At 39.5% G+C, this 21,334-nt stretch overlaps 1 protein-coding gene across 3 annotated transcripts in view; it reads right to left on the minus strand.

Annotated features, from left to right (window-relative positions):
* Positions 1 to 3,064: 3,064 nt before the first annotated feature.
* Positions 3,065 to 21,334, minus strand: part of LOC137026360 (IQ motif and SEC7 domain-containing protein 1) — a 94,522-nt gene continuing 76,252 nt past the window's right edge. For all 3 annotated transcript variants that reach the window (XM_067393670.1, XM_067393669.1, XM_067393671.1), the window contains 13 exons: positions 20,342 to 20,542; positions 20,032 to 20,208; positions 15,185 to 16,242; positions 13,723 to 13,884; positions 13,440 to 13,562; positions 13,190 to 13,356; positions 12,929 to 13,068; positions 12,632 to 12,757; positions 9,468 to 9,567; positions 8,618 to 8,779; positions 8,240 to 8,431; positions 6,818 to 6,867; positions 3,065 to 5,563 (listed from right to left, as the gene is read on the minus strand). In XM_067393670.1, coding sequence (XP_067249771.1) covers positions 4,355 to 5,563; positions 6,818 to 6,867; positions 8,240 to 8,431; positions 8,618 to 8,779; positions 9,468 to 9,567; positions 12,632 to 12,757; positions 12,929 to 13,068; positions 13,190 to 13,356; positions 13,440 to 13,562; positions 13,723 to 13,884; positions 15,185 to 16,242; positions 20,032 to 20,208; positions 20,342 to 20,542 — 3,867 coding nt within the window. In that variant the 3' untranslated portion in view covers positions 3,065 to 4,354. The remainder of the gene's footprint in view (positions 5,564 to 6,817; positions 6,868 to 8,239; positions 8,432 to 8,617; positions 8,780 to 9,467; positions 9,568 to 12,631; positions 12,758 to 12,928; positions 13,069 to 13,189; positions 13,357 to 13,439; positions 13,563 to 13,722; positions 13,885 to 15,184; positions 16,243 to 20,031; positions 20,209 to 20,341; positions 20,543 to 21,334) is intronic.

Consider the following 21,334-nt stretch of genomic DNA (forward strand, 5'->3'; position numbering starts at 1 on the left):
TATCAACAAAATATGTTGACCCAAGAATGCATCTAACTCAGCAAAATCAGGAAGTGAGTACGTACTCAGATAAGCACAACAGACACAAACTGCACACAACCAGACAGGTCTCTTTGTGGGGTTGAGTGGACATACAGCAGGACAACTGTTCAGTCAAAATCTGCCCATTGCAAGCTAATATATAGAAAAAATGGAATTCATACAGTAACTTCCTCACAGCTGCACAAAAGAAAAACAATTCAATTTCTTAACTGTTGAATTCTTGATTTTCATTGATGATAATAGGAGGATGGAATAACAATAATACTTTTGTATTACAATCCATTAAAACTTACTGCTCAAAAGTACAACATCATATAAGTGCTTAACCTGTGCAGACACAATCATGTTAAACTTTTCTACAGAGATGTGGTGCTGAACATTTGTACTGCTTATTTGTGATGGTCTGTTTACACTATTCTCCTGCACAGTTTATTAGGACACAAATAAGACAAAAGCACAATGTAAGCCACATTATGCTTTTTAATTTTGAATGTAATTATTTTCCCTAACACCCGAAATCATCACAGAGAGACTTTCACAAGCCTATGTGGCCTAATGCGAAACACATACTAATCACCAGCAAAAGGGGAAGCACAAAAAGGCTCTGGAATCCTATGAAATATAACCAGCTTCAAAATGAATACAGATTGTACATTTTAATATACTGTTATAAGGAGCATTTAACCTGAAGTGGTTCACACAACAGTGTAGAAAAGGAGCTCAAATATTAAAGGATATTCTTATTAACAAATAAATGATTGATATACAAATTTGTTAGCATATTTGTAAGTGTTCAAGAAGATTTTGTAGAAAATGGCCTTAAGAGTTTTGACCAGTTTGATGATGAGAGTCACTTGTTCAGCTCAACTAATTTTGCATGACTTTGACTATGATTTCGACTATATTGTACATGTCAGAAACACAATGGACTTTAGTGGAGAACTTCAATTTCTCAGTATACAAATGTATGTGACCAGAGTACTTTATCCAGCATCATTTGTCATTTCTGTCTTGGTGTTAGATAAAATGTAGAAACCTACAGTTATACTCATATGGTATCTACCTGTTGACTGATATCAATAGTCCTAATTATACAATGTGTAATGTGCATTAGTTCTTGAGTGGTTATTTCAATGCATTACTGAGACAGTATAACAATATAAACTTTTAGACAAATAAAATGATTTTGTATGCTTAATATAAATCGGTCATTAGCCTGATTTCATAAACGCATACACGTATACATTCATACTGTACACACACAGCCAAACAGTCGCTCAAAAATACATAAAAATAATAATTAAAAAAAACAACTTTCCAACAGCAAGAACATGTTTTATAGAATGAGAGCAATAAATAATCACATAATTTCTCTGAATTAGTTCTGCATCGAAACCTCATACATATATACAAATAAAACTTCATACAATTAATCATTTTAAATATAGGAACTGCTCTTACACACACATACTGATACAATTTTACAATTACAATTCGTTCCAAGCCCCCCATTCCCAGGTCCTTAAAATGTAAACAATGGTTCATGTTCCCATTCCCAGCCAGATATTGATTCCTCAGTCAAGTGCAGAGTAAATATGGCATATTTATATTAGCTAATATATACATTCAGGTTTATACAGCATCATTCAGCTACAGTAAGTGCAGACATGCAACACGGGGCACGGTGGCGCAAGACATTAGCGTGTCAGAAACCAGAACACGCGTCTCAAAAAACTACTGGATCGATTTCTTTTTTCTTTTTCTTTTTAAACATCATATATCTCTGCTTTATTTGTGTTTGAGCTCAGCATGCCCCAGCACTCAGGACTCTTTAATACAAGCACAAGAGCAAAGCGTTAGAGTTAGAGAGAAGCAATACCACCCATAGGAAAAAAATGTGAAATGTGTTGAACGGCCCTCTAAATTCAGATCACGCCACAGCTAATGAACAGGGACATGGAGCTCCTGTTTGTCTACAAGGGCCTTAAGGTTTCCAGTTATGGAAAATGCTAGCAGATTTGAAGTACTGGAATCAATTACCTGAATAAACTTTATTGTAGTTCGACTAAATGTATTTCATACAGGCAAAGAAAATAGTAAAAATAAAATAAAGGGCTGGGCCTAGCAGCAGAGATTAATATTCTTATTTAGGATGTTTTCATCCTCGTAGGACTTTTAAAAAATGTTAAAATTTTATAAGTATAAAAATAACTCCTCAACACAAACATCATCATGTAATGTAATTCTGTAAATGATTCTGCTTAATGGAGAGAGAACGGCCCATTTTGGTTGTCAAAGGGGGTAAGCAGAAAGAGATAGGGACTGTTTGGAGGGACGCAGATGGAACTTTGGATCCTAGGCACTGATGATTTTTAACTTGTGTATGTGCAAAACCAGAAACTTTCAGCAATTCACAATTAAAGATGCTTTACAGTCTCTCAGTGTAAATGAGTGTGTGTGCATGAACATAAGTCCTCTAAACAGCTTTCATATAAAAAAATAAGAGGGCACTGACATTGGACATGCAACTCAGCAAAATTCACAATATTAAAAGAGCGAGTTGCTCAAGTGTGTATGGCTTCTGGCAACGACAAGTTTTACATGGATCATACAGCTTTTATGTGGATAATATAGTTTTATAAACTTGCTGCAAAACATTTACCTGAAATCAGCAGTCCAATTAGTTGGCTAAACATTAATTGTACACAAAAAAAACCTAGCCTGTTGGTCCGTCTAAAAAAAGCTCTTAGAAAACACTCAGCACGGCACTCTGCTAAAACATATCCATGTGTTATATTAGCAGTAGCTTTTACACCAAAAAAGCAAGAATTATATCAGTAGTATTTGACATCATAATAGTAATAAAGTCACCCATTAAAATCACCCATATCCAGATGTTCTTTTTAAAATTCAGTTACTTCTAAATATTTAAGATATCTGTAACACATTTCAACCGCAAGTCCATGAGTACAGAATTCATTTCAAAGTTTCAATGAGACTCTCTATGAACACCCTGCTCCTCCATCAGGTCATCCAGAGAAAATATCCAGGTGTATCACAATGTAACCACTGATCCTGAACCTCCAATGACAAACCTTTACAGTAGGCACTAAGGTTATGTAATGAATTGCCAAATAAAATGTTTCATTGGTCAGGTGAGATTGTTTAAATAAGACAAAAATAATAGTGAAATGACAATGCTAAAAGGGAAGGAGAGATGCTGAGGTAACAGGCGGCAGGAAATCGAAACAAATGCGGTGCTGATTTTTCTATTTATCTATGTCTTGATTATTGGTCGCTATTAGTCATGACTCTTTTGTGTACATTACATTTAGGTTTGTTCCATTAGGTGAGACTTAATTGTCTTATATAACAGAAAAAAGAAATATCTACCAAACAATTTAAATCTCTTTCTACACATTCTGTTTAATAAATGAAAGGCGCACATGACATAATGACTTCACTGAGGTCTTCAAAAAGGTTTTTTTACTGTTATGGCTGACTTATTGCAAACCTGATGCCCAGCCTCTTCAAGACAAAAACAAAACAAAAAGCAAAAACATTTTTCAAATGGTTCCAAAATAGTGATTTTTTTTTTTTTTTCCAAGTATATTTAAGTAAACTTTTTCAGCAATTCCCACCCCATCCCTTCACTCACAAGGCAAAATGAAAGTTTAAAAGAATCAAAATATAGTGTTTGGCATCCCTCTAAATGCATGCTGGCCCTTCTTACACGCTGAGGAATACATTTGACAATTTTGAGGAATGTATCAAGCAAAAATTCTGACTGACCCTGAAATGATTGTCATCTGAGACACATGAAAACTGAAAAGACTACAAATGAAAAAAGTTCAGTTTCTTTTATATTTTGCACTCATCTGTCCGGTTATGTGTCCATGTTGAGTGTTTGAAGAGTTCACCATCATCATCTTCTTACACTGAATCTTAAATTCATCAGTCTGACTTAAATTGGCACCCCCTTATCTCCTGTAACCTCTTCCTTTGGCAGCAATGCAAGTCAAATTCAACTCAAACTCTTAAAAACACTTCATCTGCTTCACCATTGTCTCCATCAGGCTCCTCAGATCTTCAGTCGGAGATTTTATGCTGTTACACAGCCTTTGTTTTGAATGGCGGCGGACAGCAAGAGGCCATTCAGGCTAGCAATGAGCATGTAGCCGGCCAGGTTTCCCACTCTACACGTGAGGGAAGCGGATGTGGAAGTAACAGAGTCTGAGTATGGTATGCTTCCTCTTGCCTGGGCTCCGGCGCTTCCGTGTTGAGACTCTGCGCCCTCTGCCGCGGCTCACCCTCACACCACCGTGCTGATGCGGTTGATAGGTTTGGATTTGGAGCTGCCGACTGTGCTGCTGTTGCTGGCTCCGCCTCCTCCTCCGCCCCCTGGGCCGCCCGACTGCGACCCCATGGGTCCTGGCAGCTGCGGGGCTAGGGGAGAGAGCGGGGTAAGTGGGGTGAGAGGGGTATGTGGTGACGAAGGAGGAGGTAACGGGGAATGTGGTGGAGGAGGCGGAATGGAGGAGAGGGGCGGGTACTGCGGTATGTAGTGGGCGGGGCCCTGGGGTATGTGCCGGGCGGTGATGGCGGATGGCGCCTGAGGGGGCGGCGAGAAAACGAAATGAGTTTGATGGGCGGAGTGATGCAGTAAGGGGTGGGGGCTGTGGGCGTGGACGGGATGGCTGTGGGTATGAGAGTGAACGTGGGAGTGGGCGTGAGGGTGGGGTTGCGAATGAGACAGAGTGAGAGGAAGCTTGCCGGAAGGACCGGGCACCCGTACGTGGCGTATGGTATTGGGGTGCACGTGGTAGAAGTTGAAAGGGCCGATGGGTGAATGGGGCGAATGCGGGGACAGAGGCGGAGGGGTGCAGGCCATATTGGCGTAGCGGCCTTGCTGCATAGCATGATGAGATAGTTGCTGCTGGAGCTGGGCGTGTGAAGGAGCGGGCGGCCCGCGTCGTGGGAGGGACCCTCGTTGTAAGGTGTGATGGATAGCGGGTGGATGGCCAGGGGCGGCCACCTGCATGTGGAACCGATGATGATGGTGGTAGGGGGGCGGAGGCTGCCCAAAGTTGTTGTGACAGTACTGAGCGTGCAGCGCTTGGATCTTGGACGGGCCACCGGGGTCTGACTGGCTGAGGGCGGAGGGGGATGGAGGTGGCGGTCCTCCTGTAGTAGGAGGTGGCACGGGAGCCGGGTAATGTGGCCCGGGGGGAGTAAGGGGAGCAGGGGGTTTGGCGCGCTTGCTCCCAAACAGGGAGCCCAGGAAGGAACCGGAATTGCTCCCTCCAGAACTGCTCCCCGGTCCCCCACCTCGATCGTTGATGCCAGGGACCCCCCCAATATTGCCTACGGCGTTGTGAAGCTGCCCCGGCCCACCCCCCACCCCTACTCCGGGGCTCAGGATGGGGCGGTGAGGCCGGTAGTCTTCCAGCCCGTAGCAGCTGGGAACAGCGCCCCCCATGGGCATACGCTGATGCGGCTGAGGACTGTTAATGATGGATCCCTACAGTGCGCACAAACACACAAAGCCAGACAGTTATTACACTGAAAATCTAAGAGGATGGACAGTGTTGGGACTAATGAGATCTGTTGGGACTAATAAATCATTTGTTACTTTTTAGGAATACATTGATAAAATTCTGGCCAATACGGATAAGCAATAAGGATTTATGTTATAGTAGATAACCAATAAATACCAGATATTAAAATGCTATACTATTTTTTCTAAATAAAAACAACTAATAAATATGAATTTTAGTGTCATAATGTACAGTACCAAAATTTCAGCAGCTGGTACTACTATTTTATTTACCTATTTACATAGAACAAGTGGCAGGTCTGTTAAGTTTGCATTTACACTAACATCATGTCTACACCTGACGCAACTTTTAATCGCTGCACGACACAACAGCTAAAAGCTTTTTACACTGAACACAAAAAGACGACCATTGGAAAGCACTGGAAAGCATCCAGTGTAGACAATATCATGGATTATGATGGGTTCTATTGTTTTTTGGCGCGTTGCATCACGCCGCTCCTGTCCAGTGTAGACACAGTGTAAGACTTGATGCACATCTATATCAGATTGTTTTGTCTCGTGTATTGCTATGGTATATATTAAATAATTATTGGCTTGTCTGCATCAGCCAGAATTTTAATATCAGAAAATGCTTAATTTTAAATTAAGAGCAAGACAATAATGTAGATGAGACTTAAAAGTACATCCACACAAGATGTGTAACACTGTACACACATTTCCTGGACAGCAAAAACCAAAAAGCCTTTTAGCATTAGATTTAAACAGCTTCAAACATCTGGCAAAAGTTAGAAATGTCAGTGTCATTAAAGAAGCCACAATGATTTTTGTGATGGTCGACTACTCAGTATATATAACAAACTAAGTATTCCTTAGAGCGCTTCACTCATTTTACTCAGGCAAAACATATGAATGCGAACCTTTAAAACAGAAGCCTCAAACACTGATTAAGGCATTATTTTACCAGAGCAATGTATTAGTTAGTAGTAGTTAGTAGCAAATGCACCAGACATAACCTATTAGACATGCTGCATGCAAAGCAAACACAGATTACTGTTTTTACAGAATATGGAATAAAACATGCTTCACTTCCTCACACAATAATCACAAATTCATGCAAAATAATACAGTACAGAGGACTCATGCACTTGAGAAAGCTTCAACACAAGATCATTCCATTTCAACGTGATTACGAGCAGTTAGTAAATCTGTCCGACTTACTTCAATGGTACTATCCAAAGAGCCAACACTGTTTCTACGGCCTCGCTTTCCTGCACCAAGCACAGCAAGGTCAGGGTCAAAGTCATGGAGAAAACATTTTCCAAAACCTCTTAGTGGGTTTTGACCCTGGGTGATCTGTTTACAATGAACAATGTCCACTGACAAAACTAAACTGAACTCGAGATCGGCTGTGTTCAGAAAATATAAAATATTCAGAAAATATAAAAAAAAGAGTAGTATGCCACATGACCACATTACATTCATGTTTAATTCTGCGAGTTCGAAATAAAATGGCTACAATGGCTATTTTGTATTTTCCGTAAAGATGTGTTATCTCTTGGCAGCCTGATCAAACACTGAGAAAAATTTGGCAGCTATCAATTCATGGAAATAGGTGGTCAAAGTCAAGATTTTTACAGTATTAAGGCCGTGACACATCGAGCTGACGTCAAAGAACTAGCAGCGACAAAAGCTGTTGTTGCCTCATGTTAGCTGCGTCTGGCCAAAAAAGCTGCGCTTGAACACCACACCAAAAGGACTACAGGCGTCTGTCAACTAGCGTGTGCGTTCTGTGCCTGCATGTAAGGAAATAACTGTCTATATCAGCAGGTACAAATAGTCTATATTTGTCATTCAAAAAGGGAAACTGAAACTACAACTTGCAGATATACAAATCGGAAACAAAGCAGTGCTTGCTTACCATTTTGGATATTAATCATGCTGATCTTTTTCTTCATTCCAGGCGGCTCATGTTTTTATGAAAATATTTGTGTATTGGAATGCTGAGGCAAGATGATGTAAAATTAGATCTGCCTTCTGTCTATGCCATTTTGACTTCTTTGCTCTGCCATATCTGTGCTTTGTTCTTGTGCACCGACGCCAGCCCAGTTGCCGATTCAAAATGCTGACTAGAGCTGACGTATGGAACACACTGCAACAGACGCTCACCAACGGCCCGCCACTGGCCGATGGCCGACAGTCGGCTTGGTGTGTCACAGCCCTTACACAGAGTCTCCCCCAATATATACTGCACATTTGAACAAATGTAGCATCTATGCAATCTATGCATATAGAAATTTTGCATACTGTGATTGCACATACAATAAAATTTGACATTCAAAAAACAGCCACTGAATGAAAAACTGTATGCAAGGACATAATGTGCCATTAGAGGGCACTGTCTGTCAATCTGTACTTCATAACAGTTCAGCACTCCACAACTGTTACAGTATGGCAGATCAAACTGTGGTGGATTTATAAATATTTCCTCCATATAAATATTGTTTTATTTTTTATGCTCTGCAATCCACAGAAATCCAGGGAGCATTCATTTTTAAGAAAGCATAATTTGTGGTAAATTTTGCATTTTTTGAGAGCCTAGTTGAAACAGAAGGGAGTCTGTTGTGTGAATGCGTGTTGTACCTGTCTCAGAGAGGTCTCTCAGTGAGGAGCTAAGTGCTGTTCGTTTAAGCCCCTCCCCTGCTGCGTACGTGTCATCCAGACTGGGCCTTCCCAGAGTGCCATTCACAGCCTCGGTCTTCATTCCGCCAACCCCGCCCACATCTCCACTCAGGAGCCCTGGACGCATCACACCTTTCTGCTTCTCTAACTCGGCTACGGAGAAGAGAGTTAAGGGGGTTAATGCTAGCAAAACTGACAATTACCATAATGAACATTAACGCTATTGAATAATTTATCAGCCACACAGCAAGTTTCTGAAATTTCAGTTGGCAAACAAGAAAATGACCTCATGCTTTTGATCTGTCATGTGTGAAACAACAGATAATAAGGATTTCTTACACTCTACACGGTATTTCTCCATATCCTGAACCTCAGCGACGCTCTCACGCAGGTCGCTGGTGAAGCGTGTTCGGTCCTGCTGGCTTGGCGCATTGAACACAATCAGAACTTTACGCTCACTGCCGGGCATTGCTGATGTCAGTCTGATACCGTGAGGATAGTCTGAGAGAGAGGGACAGAGATAGAGGATAAATGCAGTCAATTAAAGAGAGACCCAGATAAAGAGGCATGTGCTGTGACTCATGTAATTAGTTATAGATCTCTCATTTTTACAAAGGTCTACAGATATACACAATATCAAATGACCTTTAAAACAAAATAAATTAACTGTATACTTATCAAAATGATATATATGTTTAGTTATTTTTCTTTCTTATTAGTTTTTCTTTAAGCATAAATCGAACAAAACAGAGAGGTTTATGTTTAAAACAATAATAAAAAAAAAAACAATGGGGTACGAAAAACATTTAATTCAAAATAGATTGTCTTAATCTTATGAAATTTTAATTTAAACTAATTTATCTTCTTTTAAGCATATATTAGATATTTTGTTAGTGGAAAACAAGTGCAAAACAAATTATGATTAAGATAAATAGAGAACAGACGTTTTTAGAAATCAACAGAACAGCCACAATTGAGGTAATGGCATGAGGATGTCTTTTTCTCCTTCATATACTGGTAAGAAACCAAAACACCACCTACATGAAAGCAAGGAAAGGGTAATGAGAGAGCACCAAGCTGAGATGGAGTGGATGAGAGCAGAGTGTGTAAACGAGCTGGAATGGAGTGATAGTATAAATAAAGAAGGAGGGGCAGATGGTGAGACAGATGGATGGATGAATATACTTACAGGAGTTCTGGAACATATGAACCTGCATCTCCACCAAGGGAAAAGACTGTCTGAAACTGTACGTCACAGACGTCTTCTTCTTCTGAAAAATCTTTGTTACCTGCAGAGGGGAACAAAAGGGGATGTTAGGATGTAGTTATGATCTTTATACATATATATATATATATACATACATACAACAGAAAAATGCTTGGACACACTTGAATATATATTAGGGCTGTCAACATTTACACCCACTGTAAACATTTCTCTTTGTGAGCTTTGGTTAGAGGTGGCTGAAATGCAACTTAACACATAACTGCCAGCCTGCATGGAGAGGTTTTTGAGACTCCAGTGACACCAGCAGCTTCAAAATACCCATTTGGTGCTCAACAGTGGCTTTTTATAGCTGCCCTTCTAATACAATTAACTTGTTTGACAGAAACTTTCCTTAATAAGCCTTTATCTGACCGAGTTCTGCTGTGCTCTAAATCACTCACATATCTTATGATAGTTTGATAACCTCCATTCAGTTTATGAAAAATATTAGTTTTCATACCTTTTGCGTAACATTGCACCATGTCATGCTTTTCATCTTCAGAAAGATCTTTCTTCCTCCCCATATTGCATGAGAACTGTGACTCGCTTAATAATGTGGAACAACCTCTTTAAGTAGCCATTTACCTGAGATCTGGCGAACTATTTAACAAACCTGTCTGAGATTGTCAGTTATCTAAAAAGATATGGAGAAATAAAACAAACAAACACTTTCTTTGAAAAACTAAATTCTGAATGTTTATAGTATTGAAATCCTACTGATATGTCACTTGCATAATAATTTGGAACACAGTATATATACATAAATACATAACATACATAACATGCATAACATACATAACATACATAACATACACATACATATATGTTTGTTTGTTTGTTTTTTTTTGCAGTCTGAATAACTGTAATCTAAACAAAGAGTGGCAATTTTGAAGAACTAAAATATAACATTCTTGATTTGTTTACCCTGTTTTTGGTCACTGTATTTTCCCATATTTCTATTTGTGCTATTAAATAGTTTTGAGGACTTTTAATAAAATGATAAAGAATGAAAAGGTGTCTAAAAATCTTCCATAATAAGTATTTATTATTATTAGGGATGCACAATACCATTTTTTAAGGGCTGAGTATCAGTACCGATATTTTTTTTCTAGTACTCACCGATACCGATGCCTAAACATTTATTAATTTCTCTCTCTCTCTCTCTCTCTCTCTCTCTCTTTTTTTGGTGATGTTGCAGTTTTCCAAGCACAACATAGTGAGACTAATGAATGTAGGACAGCTTCTTTAATATTACTCTAATGAGAGAACAAAAATTTCAGTGTCCAATAACCTTCAAAGGACATAATTATAAATACATAAAATTGTTGTATAAAAAGAAATTTACAAACAAATTACAAACAATACAACACATACTACAGAGATACGAATCAAATAAACTTGTTTTTCAGATACAGTAGGTTTATTTACCATGTATACATTTATTTAACATATTTTGTTGTTTTATTAACATTAATGACAAATATAGGCTACGGTGCCTTTAAGATCGAATCCATGGATACTGACACATATCCTGTTTTCACCCAAATGTTTAAGTCCACTTAAGCCATAACCGACTGTATTTATGTGAAATACTCCACAGGATGGACATTTTTACAACTATGTGTGCATTTGACCATTCAGGCGTGAGGAAAACTGATTGCATGCTGTCTGAGAGAACTGGGATCGTGCGCAAGAAAGTGAAAGTGCGTGTGAGAGAGCGCTTCTGGTTCGTGTCATTCAGCGCGATTCCGCCTATCCCGCCTTCACTAATCGATAACGAATCGTGATTGAAAGAATGCCGTTCACAATGTGCGTGTTGTCATAATTGATTTTTAAGTATTTCCACACCTCTGAGGCTGACAATGTTTCTGCTGCTGCCGCCGGTGTCTCTGTGCACGGGAAATTCTGCCAGTTACGTCACATGAGGTATCGGTCTTTGGTATCGGGGGTATTTTTACGAGAACGAGTACAAGTTCATGAGCTTGGTATCCGATACCGATACTGGTATTGGTATCGGCGCATCCCTAATTATTATAGTTATTAGTAATAGACGCGAAAGAGAGCTTGCGCGCTGTGAGAAGATTTGTGTGCGCTCATCCGAAGCGCGCACACGCTTATTCCAGTCAGCGCGCAAATACGGAGTTCTCTTTCAAGTCTTGCGCTTCGGCGGCCAAATTCATACAAAAATTATGTCAACATGCCCGTCCTAGCGAGTATCCTAGCAAACATAGTCGGTTATGTCTTAAGTGAACGTATATTAGTCGAGAAAGACAGCGCATGTGGAACAGTATATGTACTGGATCGTGCATGTCTTAAAGGGAAATCAACTATTCCTGCTGCCTGTATTTAATGTTAAATCAAACAACAAATAACAAACTAATCACTCACTGCTCTTGACTGAATACTGAATAGTTTTTGTAACTTCAATAATGATTAATCTTTATTTATTTTACACAGTAAAGATAATATGCAGTGATATTTTATATTTGATTACTATTTGATTACTGTTAGATACCTGAAAAACCTGAAAAGCACTGTTCCTGGATCTGTTTTTTCGCTCTTCTTTATTATTTTCTATGTAGGTTATCATAGAAGTATCGGATCGGGACTCGGTATCGGCAGATACTCAAAATAAAATGACTCGGACTCGAGGGCAAAAAAACGTGATCGGGACATCCCTAGTAGCAATAGTAGTAGTGGTAGTAGTAGTAGTAGTAGTAGTAGTAATACATATAAATACATAATATTTACATATAAAGAATATATTATTTTTTGTCATTTTAGGTGCACCAAGAACCAGAAATTGCTTGATTGCTTGTGAATAATGAATTGTGTGTGTGTGTGTGTGTGTGTGTGTATACATATATATATATATATATATAGAAACTGAAACTGTTACATGTTCTTACTGAATTTTTTTTTTTTTATGAAAACAGTAGGCCAATACATCCTGTAAACATTTTTCAAAACAAATATTGTACTATTATATAATTTTAAGTGCACATGACTTTTCTAAACCAAAAGGAGTATTTTTCCTCTACATCTTCTTGCAGTAATTAGACCAATATGGCTGACTGAAGACTTACCACTAGCAGGTCATTAAAGAGGAAGACCTCCCGCTGGTGAACTCCACTCCTCTGCGGTCGATTGGGGTCAGGGACTTCATACAGCTGACAACAGCACACTAGCCTGCGATGTGGCAGAGAAAGCACCTGTGCACACATACACACAGGTAGCATATCAAAATACAACTTGGTTTGTCTCACGCTAAATGACACAAACAAATTGAAGATCAAATTTCCTTTTATCAACAAGATGAACAACAATATGGGGTTTCAACCAGAAGTATGATGTGCATGAGTGAATCACATGGTTTGACTCACAGGTTTCTTGCCCACGATGACCCTCTCCACAGCTTGCACTTGAGACACGTGATCATCATTTGTCCTGAGTTCCCATTTCTGAATGCGCTGGTAGATGCCCACTAACATATCCCTGGGAATGTCCTGTCCATTATCAACTCCTGTCAATGAAAAAGAGAGGGAAAACAAATGAGGAAAAAAAAAGAAAATGAAAACAGCTGGAAAATCTATCTGATTTAGCTAAAGACATTCTAGATCTAATAGAAGGATGGAGTGGATCACCTCTAAGGTTCTTAATAAAATCCTCCAGCTTCATCTTCCTCTCAGCTTTGACGTTGGGGCTGTACATGTCTGTGTTGAGGAGGATGATGGCAAATGCCAGGATGAAGATAGTGTCTGGGTTTTGAAACTGGCGGACGAGTGCAGGGTTGCACACGCAGTATCTCTGACTGCAAGAAAGAAAAGTTAATACTCATGTGGAACTACAAAATGCAGTTAAAAGAGCAAAGGGTGTGATGAGAGTAAGGGCTACCTGAAGGCCTCTACCAGTCTCTCAACCTTCTGGGCTTCCCCCTGAACCTTAATCTGAGCCTGAAACTTCCTCAGGGCGTCATCCAGATCCATACCCGAGAAATCCATCTCATCCAACACACAGCTGAGAAAGAAAAACAGAAAGATTTTTGAATTCATCTGCTAACATGTATTTTTTTTTTTTTTTTTTTTTAGCCAGTGTCTGGCTTCTGTTTTTTGCCTCCAGCATATGGATGCTTTGCTACAATCTGTGTCTGGAAGACAGGAAAAACATCATTACTTACTCCAACACATCCTTGTTGAACTGTTTTTGTCGATTTCCCAGAAACTCCCCGATCATCTGTCTACTTAGGCCTTTTCTCTCCAGGATGAAGCGTGCAATGCCCACAGGTGTGTCTGATACAAAACCCCTCTCTATCAAATACTGGATCCCCTTCTCTGGTTTCCTGGAAGACAGAGTGAAAAAGGCAGGGAGAGTGAAGGCGAAAAAGATAGGATAAGATTCATTTCAGTAAATCTGTGATAAACTAAATTAAAGACAAAAAAAGAACATATTGAAATTGAAATTAAATCCAATCGGATTTAGGTTCCCACATCTTGCATTTGATCGTGCGGTCTTTTATTTATTTCCGTCAACTGATCTTAAAATGCATTTGATTGCATACAGTTTCATTTCCTCATCAGACTTAGTTTTCTGCTAAAAGTTCCTCAGGTGCTAAAAGATTCACACATTAATCTTGATTCATAAAATGTTACTGTTACTTTATATTATCAATTCTCTATGATTTATAATAGAGGGACTTGTTAAAATAACACTGTACTGTCAAAAATCGTCTGTGATCTTGACATAGGTATTAAGTCAGAAAAATGTTCAGAGAAATCACTCTGGGCTTGTCATATCCTCAATATAAGGATGTAAAAATGAAATATGACAGATGTGTTAAACCATATGGAGGAGAAATCTGTAAATTGCAATTGAAAAATATTTGTACTTAAAATGTTTTTAACATCATGATTTTAAGGTTACTGTATATGAAAATGGAAACATATTGGTTCAACTTTTTTTTTTATTTTAGCAGTTCAATAGTTCTGCAACATGATAATGCCTTTTTAAAGAACAAATATACATATAGTTTCTCAAGTAATATAATCCAATTGTAATTGTTAATGAAACAAAACAACAAGAATGCTCAAAAGTGGATAACTAAAAAATTCTAAATAATTGCATTTCATTTTGAATAATTATTTAATAAAAACAGTGCATGTGTATAGAATGGGGATTTTAAAAAATAGAAATCTTGTTTAAAAAGACTTAGACTGCAAGACACTGCTGTCACTATTTAAAGTTTCAACCCAAAATTTCAACTGAAACCACACAATGTCAATCCTATCTAGGGAAGCAAAGGGGCAGAAAATTTCTGGTAAATTTCTGGAAACTTTTCAGAATTTTTCAGTAGCTCCTCACTGCAGAACACGAAATCCAGAATCCAGGTCCAGGGGGTAGAGAGGGGTAGGATTAGGGATACATAAAGTGGAAGGAGTTGGATTCAGATCCAGGGGGTGGAGATGGGTAGACTGGGAGGAGTTGGACCTGGATGCAACCTCGCCCCCTGGATCTCGTTATCTGCAGTGAGGACGATCTCAGATTTTTGGAAACTTTCTAGAAATATACAGGATATGCTCTGCCCCTTTGCATCTCTACTCCTATCACTGATCTTGTGATGCTTTTTGGTGAACATCTCTTACTTGTTGAAGAGGTTGAGTCCGATGCGGTATTGCCTTCTCTGCACCACGTCATTGTTGAACGCGGGTGAGTCCCAGCTATGCCTGCTCTCTCTCTGATAGGTCTGTTTTCCTAGCGGAGGCAATGGTTCCCTTAGACTGTCCCTAGACGAAGAGCCTGAGCTGCAGTTGATGGTCTCGTTGGAGTTGGTGGTGGAGTTCAGGGAGTCATTGTCCCCATCCGAGTGCTCCAGGCCAGTAGTGGGCAGGGGTGCGGAGGATGAGGAAGACAGGGGTGTGAGTGGGGGTTGGGTGGGTGAGGGAGACGTGGGGTCTGGGTAGGGGTGATGGATGTGTGGCAAAGGGTGGTGGTGCAGTGGATGGTGAAGATGTGGGTGGTGATGATGGTGCATCATAGCGTGGTGCGGTAAGTGTGTAGGCAGAGGGGATGGGATGGGGCGACCAGGGGGTCGCGTCTGGCCCTGTGCTGCGCAAGGATTTGGCGTGCGAGGTGCTGGGTTGTGTTTGAGAGTCCCTTGGGGCGATCCACCCGTTGCAGGCTCCTGCTCGTAAAGCAGCTGTCTGCTGAGGGAGCCTCGATCGGAACGGTCGCTCATGTCAACGGAGCTGTCACTAGGCGGCTCTATGGTAAGAACAGGAAGGTGTGACCCACGCAAGCGGAAATCTCTGCATTCGGTGCACGGTGTGCTCCGCCGGCTGTTATTGCTCCCACCACCCTCCGTTTCCCGGCTGTCTTCACGGCCTCCAACCCCACTGCTGACACCCCAGTACTCTGTGTCCGTGCTAGAGGGAACCCGCTCGATAGATAGCGGAGAACACGGCATGCCGTCATCCATATAAAGCGTGACATCGCTGTACGAGGTGGCTGTGCTGTCCTCATGCATGACCCCTAGACGCTCTTGCTCTCCCATGACCCCCCTACGCGAGGTAGGTTTGTTGCTCCACACACACTCGCCGAAATCCTCGCTCTCCTCGCCGCCTCCCCCACCACCATCTTGAGAATCTCCTCTGCCTGACTGACACGTGAGAGTGTCGTCCATAGAGTCAGCCAGAGAGGTCACCTGACAGAGAAAGCACACATAGATTTACACAACTGTTTAAAAGTTTGGGGTCTTTTTTGGGGTATTTTTGAAAGAAAAGTTTTGGGGATCTTGAAAGAAGTCTCTTATGCTGCATTATGCTGTAAGGCTGCACTTATTTCAAAGATACAGTGAATTACAGTGTGTAATTATTAGGCAAGTTGATATTCTGATCATACAAGCACATTTTACTAATTAAAAACCACATCAATCTTAAAAGGTTAGTTCACCCAAAAATGAAAATAATGTAATTTATTACTCACCCTCATATCGTTCTACAGAAAGGTACTCAAAACATATTTAAAACTGTTCATGTAAGTTCAGTGGTTCAATTTTAATATTATAAAGCGACGAGAAAACTTTTTGTGCACCAAAAAAACAAAATAATGACTTTTCAATGATATCTAGTGATGGTCGATTTCAAAACACTGCTTTTTCGAATCTTTTGTTTCGAATCAGTGATTTGGATTGCGTGTCAAAATGCCAAACTGCTAAAATCATGTGACTTTGGTGCTCACATGAGCGCCAAACTGCTGAACTCACATGAACAGTTTTAAATATGTTTTGAGTACCTTTCTGGATCTCGAAAAGTTCAATGGCATTTGCTGTCTATAGAGGCCTCACAGAGCCATTGGATTTCATCAAAAATAACTTAATTTGTGTTCCGAATATGAACGAAGGCCTTACGGGTGTAGAACGACATGAGGGTGAGTAATAAATGACATTATTTTTATTTTTGGGTGAACTAACCCTTTAAGACTGTATATTAATCATTAATAGGTAATAGGTAATTAGTGGCCAAAAAAAGAGATTTAACTCACACTGACAAGTCAACTTGTGAAATGGTCATGAGTAGGATGCAATGCTACAGAAATTTTAACAAATAGGTTTAACAGATAGTGACAGATAGGTTGAGAGTCTCTCTTGAGGTACCAGCCCCAGTTTAAGTCAGACAACAGCAACACTTCAGCTTGTGATTATTATTAAGTGGGGGTTATGTTTCAGGATTCTTTACTTTAGCAAAGTCTCTGAGAACCTGACATCTTGTATTTCTGCAGGCAAGTAGGTTGCAGTTCTAGAAAATGGCACTGGAGAAAGGGTTCCTGATGTTTTCAAACCTAATTCTTCACCTTAATTGTTAAAGTCTTTTGCATTTCTTGTCCAATGGCCACACCTTAATTTTGCAATTTCTATAGTATTGCATCCTTTTCATAGCCATTTAATAATTTATTTTTTTTTATTATTTTTTTAAAATATCTATTTTGTACCATTTTATCTATAAAACAAAAGAAAACCTGCTTAATTGTTATGCACTTCTGAATATAAGGCGTTTTCACATATCACTTATAAATGGTCACATACAAAATTACAAAATTATATACAAAAGAGTAGTCATTAAAGGGGTGGTTCAATGCGATTTCACTTTTTCAACAACTACTTAGTGTGTAATGTTGCTGCTTGAGCATAAACAGTATCTGCAAAGTTACAGCACTGAAAGTTCAATGCAAACGGAGATATTGTCTTTTAAAGTTATGGCAGTTTAATGCCTACAAAAACGACCGGTTTGAACTACAACGAGCTTCTTCCCGGGTTGGTGACATCATAAACCCTGCAAAACACGCCCCCGGGAACACGCAACAAAGTGGGCGAGGCCATGTGGCGCAGCATGTGGAAGCGGAAGAGTTGTGTACACCGGAAGCAAGCGACGCTACGCGTCAAAAGATAATAGAACACATTATAATTATAACACAAAATAATGATATTTTCTACACTGGATGCGGAGCTGAAGACAGCTTCCAGAATCTACATGAGTTCAATGTTGGATTTGCACAAAGGCTATTACTGAAAGAAGCAGTTCCCACTTTAAAAGCAGAAGCTGCTGTTTATCGCCCCAAACTGTAAGTACGTTTTATTGTTTGTACATGTCTTTCATAGTTCTGTTGCTATTTTTGGTTGCATCAAGGACATATACAAAAGAGCAACTCGTTTTTGTTTCGCTAGCCAGTTAGCTGTACTATAGTGCATAGTTCTCCAACAAACGTCTCTGTTCATAGACAAACAGTTGTTCATGCTGTAAATTAAATGCTACCTTTACAATAATGCAACTACTCAGTCATGTATTCGGCTACAGTAAAGTTTTAATCAGGAAAAAACTGTATATTGAAAGCTAACAAACAACAGTGACAGCATATCTAAACACTTTGACACAAATACTAAATGAAATACCATTCATAAACGTCCTTTAAAAGCCACAATTGCTGTTCATCTGGGTCTGATTCGGGCTCAATTTGATACAGCAATATAATCAAATTGAGCATACAATATAACCGAAGCGCACGTAACTGGTAAGAAATGGTAAGGGGCGTGGCGTTTCCGGACGCTTCAGCGAATCACGATGGCTCTGGATACACTGTTCCAGCTAACCAATCTGAGCACATTGCGTATTTCGGAGGGAGTGGCTTCATAGAAGCAGGAAGTCAAACAAGACGTTCAAATGACAATGGAAACAGAGGTGTAGAATAAAGGTAAAATATATGAAAAATACAGCGTTTTCAAAAAAACAAAGCATTAAGACATGTTAAACTGTGCCCCCAAAACACAAAGCCTAGAAAAAAAACATTGAACCACCCCTTTAAGATTGATGTGGTTTGGAATTGGCAAAATGATCAGAATATTGACTTGCCTAATAATTATGCATGCACTGTTATGGAACCTTGCTTCCGCTATGTAATAATAAAAAAAAAATAAAAAAAAACATAATTGCGACTTTTTATCTCACAATTATTTTTCTCTAGCAATTCCTACTTTTTTCTCAGAATTGCTTGATATAATGTCGCAATTGCGAGTTATAAAGTCAGAATTGCAAGATATAAACTCGCAATTCTGACTTGCTTTCTCAGAATTTGAAGTTTATTTGCGAGATATTGCAAGCATTTTTTTTCCTCAAAATTGGACTTTATAACTCGCAATTGTGGGGAATGACCTGCCCATCTTCAGCTGTCTAGCAGAGGGATGCAGGTTTTCCTCAAGAATTTGGATGTACTTGGCATCATCCATTTTCCCTTCAATCCTGACCAATCGCCCAGTCCCTACTGAAGAGAAACAGCCCAACAACATAATTCAGCCACCACCATGCTTCACAGTAGGTATGGTGTGTTTTGGGTGGTGTGCTGTGTTTGCTTTTCACAAAACATTGCACTTGGACAGTCCAAAAAGGTCAATTTTGGTCTCATAGCACCTTTTGCCAGTCTTCCAGGTGTGTTTTTGCATAGTGCATTTCAGGAAAGCCTTCTTTCTTTCAACACTGTTTGCTGAAAAGCAAACACAGCACACCACCCAAAACACACCATACCTACTGTGAAGCATTAATATTGCTTTAAATCCATGAATAATGACCTGAAAAAGGATTTGTTCTGTCTCTGCTAATGACCATTGCGTCCGTTTATAAAAGCCACTTAGCAACTTTGGAAAAATATGTCTGTTAATTGACAAGTAACCAAATGTTTTCTTAGCGTAATGCTGTGGGTTATTTCGAAAAAGTATAAAGTACGTAAATGATTCCTGAATTACATTTTATCTGATTTGTCATTAGGACCTCATTTGACCTCACATGTAAAACTACTTTATACCAAATCTAATGCAGCATAAATCTATTCTACTCCTACTATTCCAACTTTGTATGTGGCCTGCGCTGAAATTAATTTAAATGAACCTAAATCTTTAACATAACTTCTAAGGGCCCATTTTCTGACTATTTCACTCATCTGTCACCTGTTTATTGAAGGCGTCATCTGCATGCGAGTACTCCTCTCTGTCTGAAGGACAGTGTCCGGGTGAGTCAGTGTCCTGCTGTGTGCCTGTGGTTCCTGCCTGGCCAGCTGTTCCTAGAGTCGAAGTGTGATGGCTGGTATATCGACCTTGCTGCTGCTGAGGCGTTTGGGGCTGAACCTGAGCAATAATTAATATTAAAAACAGGAATTAAAATGTGGAAACATCACATAAAACAGAATCAATATCTGACATTCAGTCAAGCTGAATATTCCACTTAGTACAGGCTTTAACCATTATACTGTTATATTGCCTGTGGCTGTCGCTCGTCAAACGAGTACTGCGAACGCATGTTTGACAGGATGATCCGGCGAGTCATTCGGCTTTCTGAGGCAGAACTGCGCAGCCGTTGAAAGTTCTTGTTCATGCGATACTGCCGGAATGCTGTCTGAATTGTGCGAGCCGCTCGCCTGCTCAGGAAGTAACCGCCATACTTCCTCTCCAGCATCTCCACCTGATAAAAAGGAAGACAGAGAGAAAAAGAGCATGAAAAATGAATGGAATTGCAGACAGCGAGAAAGATGTGGTGCATTGTTCTTCAAACCTAGTAATGTACTGTGTCTACATGCTTTACCAATCAAACCTGAAGCACAAAGAATCTGGGAAATGACTCAATTTAATGGCATTGTTGCTCAATAATTATTAAAAGAAAAAGGATATTAGCAATATTTCTGTACATAGCAGTATTTTATGAGAATATTTTTCGGAAGTCTCAGTCACTCCTCCATGAGTGGATAATTCCATAATGCAGAAATCTTTGGTATTAATATGAAAACATAACAGCATGGTCTGGATCATAACGGCAATCCCATCTTTTGTTATGTGAGATGATGGAGGTTTGGCTTCACATTAGCATGACTGGAGGACATTATGTACATTTGAGCTCGTAAGATGGCCTCCATTCACAAACACAAACATAAACACAAACACGTCGTGATAAGCAGATCTTCCTGTGGGCTGTTTGTGCCACTGAGAGTTCTGACAAACATTAAGCAAGCACAAAACAAACAAAGTTAACAGTGTTTGACAAACTAAGAATTTCCTTTCATTAATGGTATTAAAATATGGTGTTACTATGTTTTTTGGAGATGGCATGATGATTTTCTTTAAATTACATGTGTAAACAACATTATACATAAATATAATATACTGTACATTCAATTCCACAGTATTTACTGTATGAAAGCACTACGGTATGACCCTATCTGATTCTCACATCTTTTTCAAATGTTAATATTTGAACGAA

Source organism: Chanodichthys erythropterus, chromosome 9, assembly GCF_024489055.1.
Source record: "Chanodichthys erythropterus isolate Z2021 chromosome 9, ASM2448905v1, whole genome shotgun sequence".
Taxonomy (NCBI): Eukaryota; Metazoa; Chordata; class Actinopteri; order Cypriniformes; family Xenocyprididae; genus Chanodichthys; species Chanodichthys erythropterus.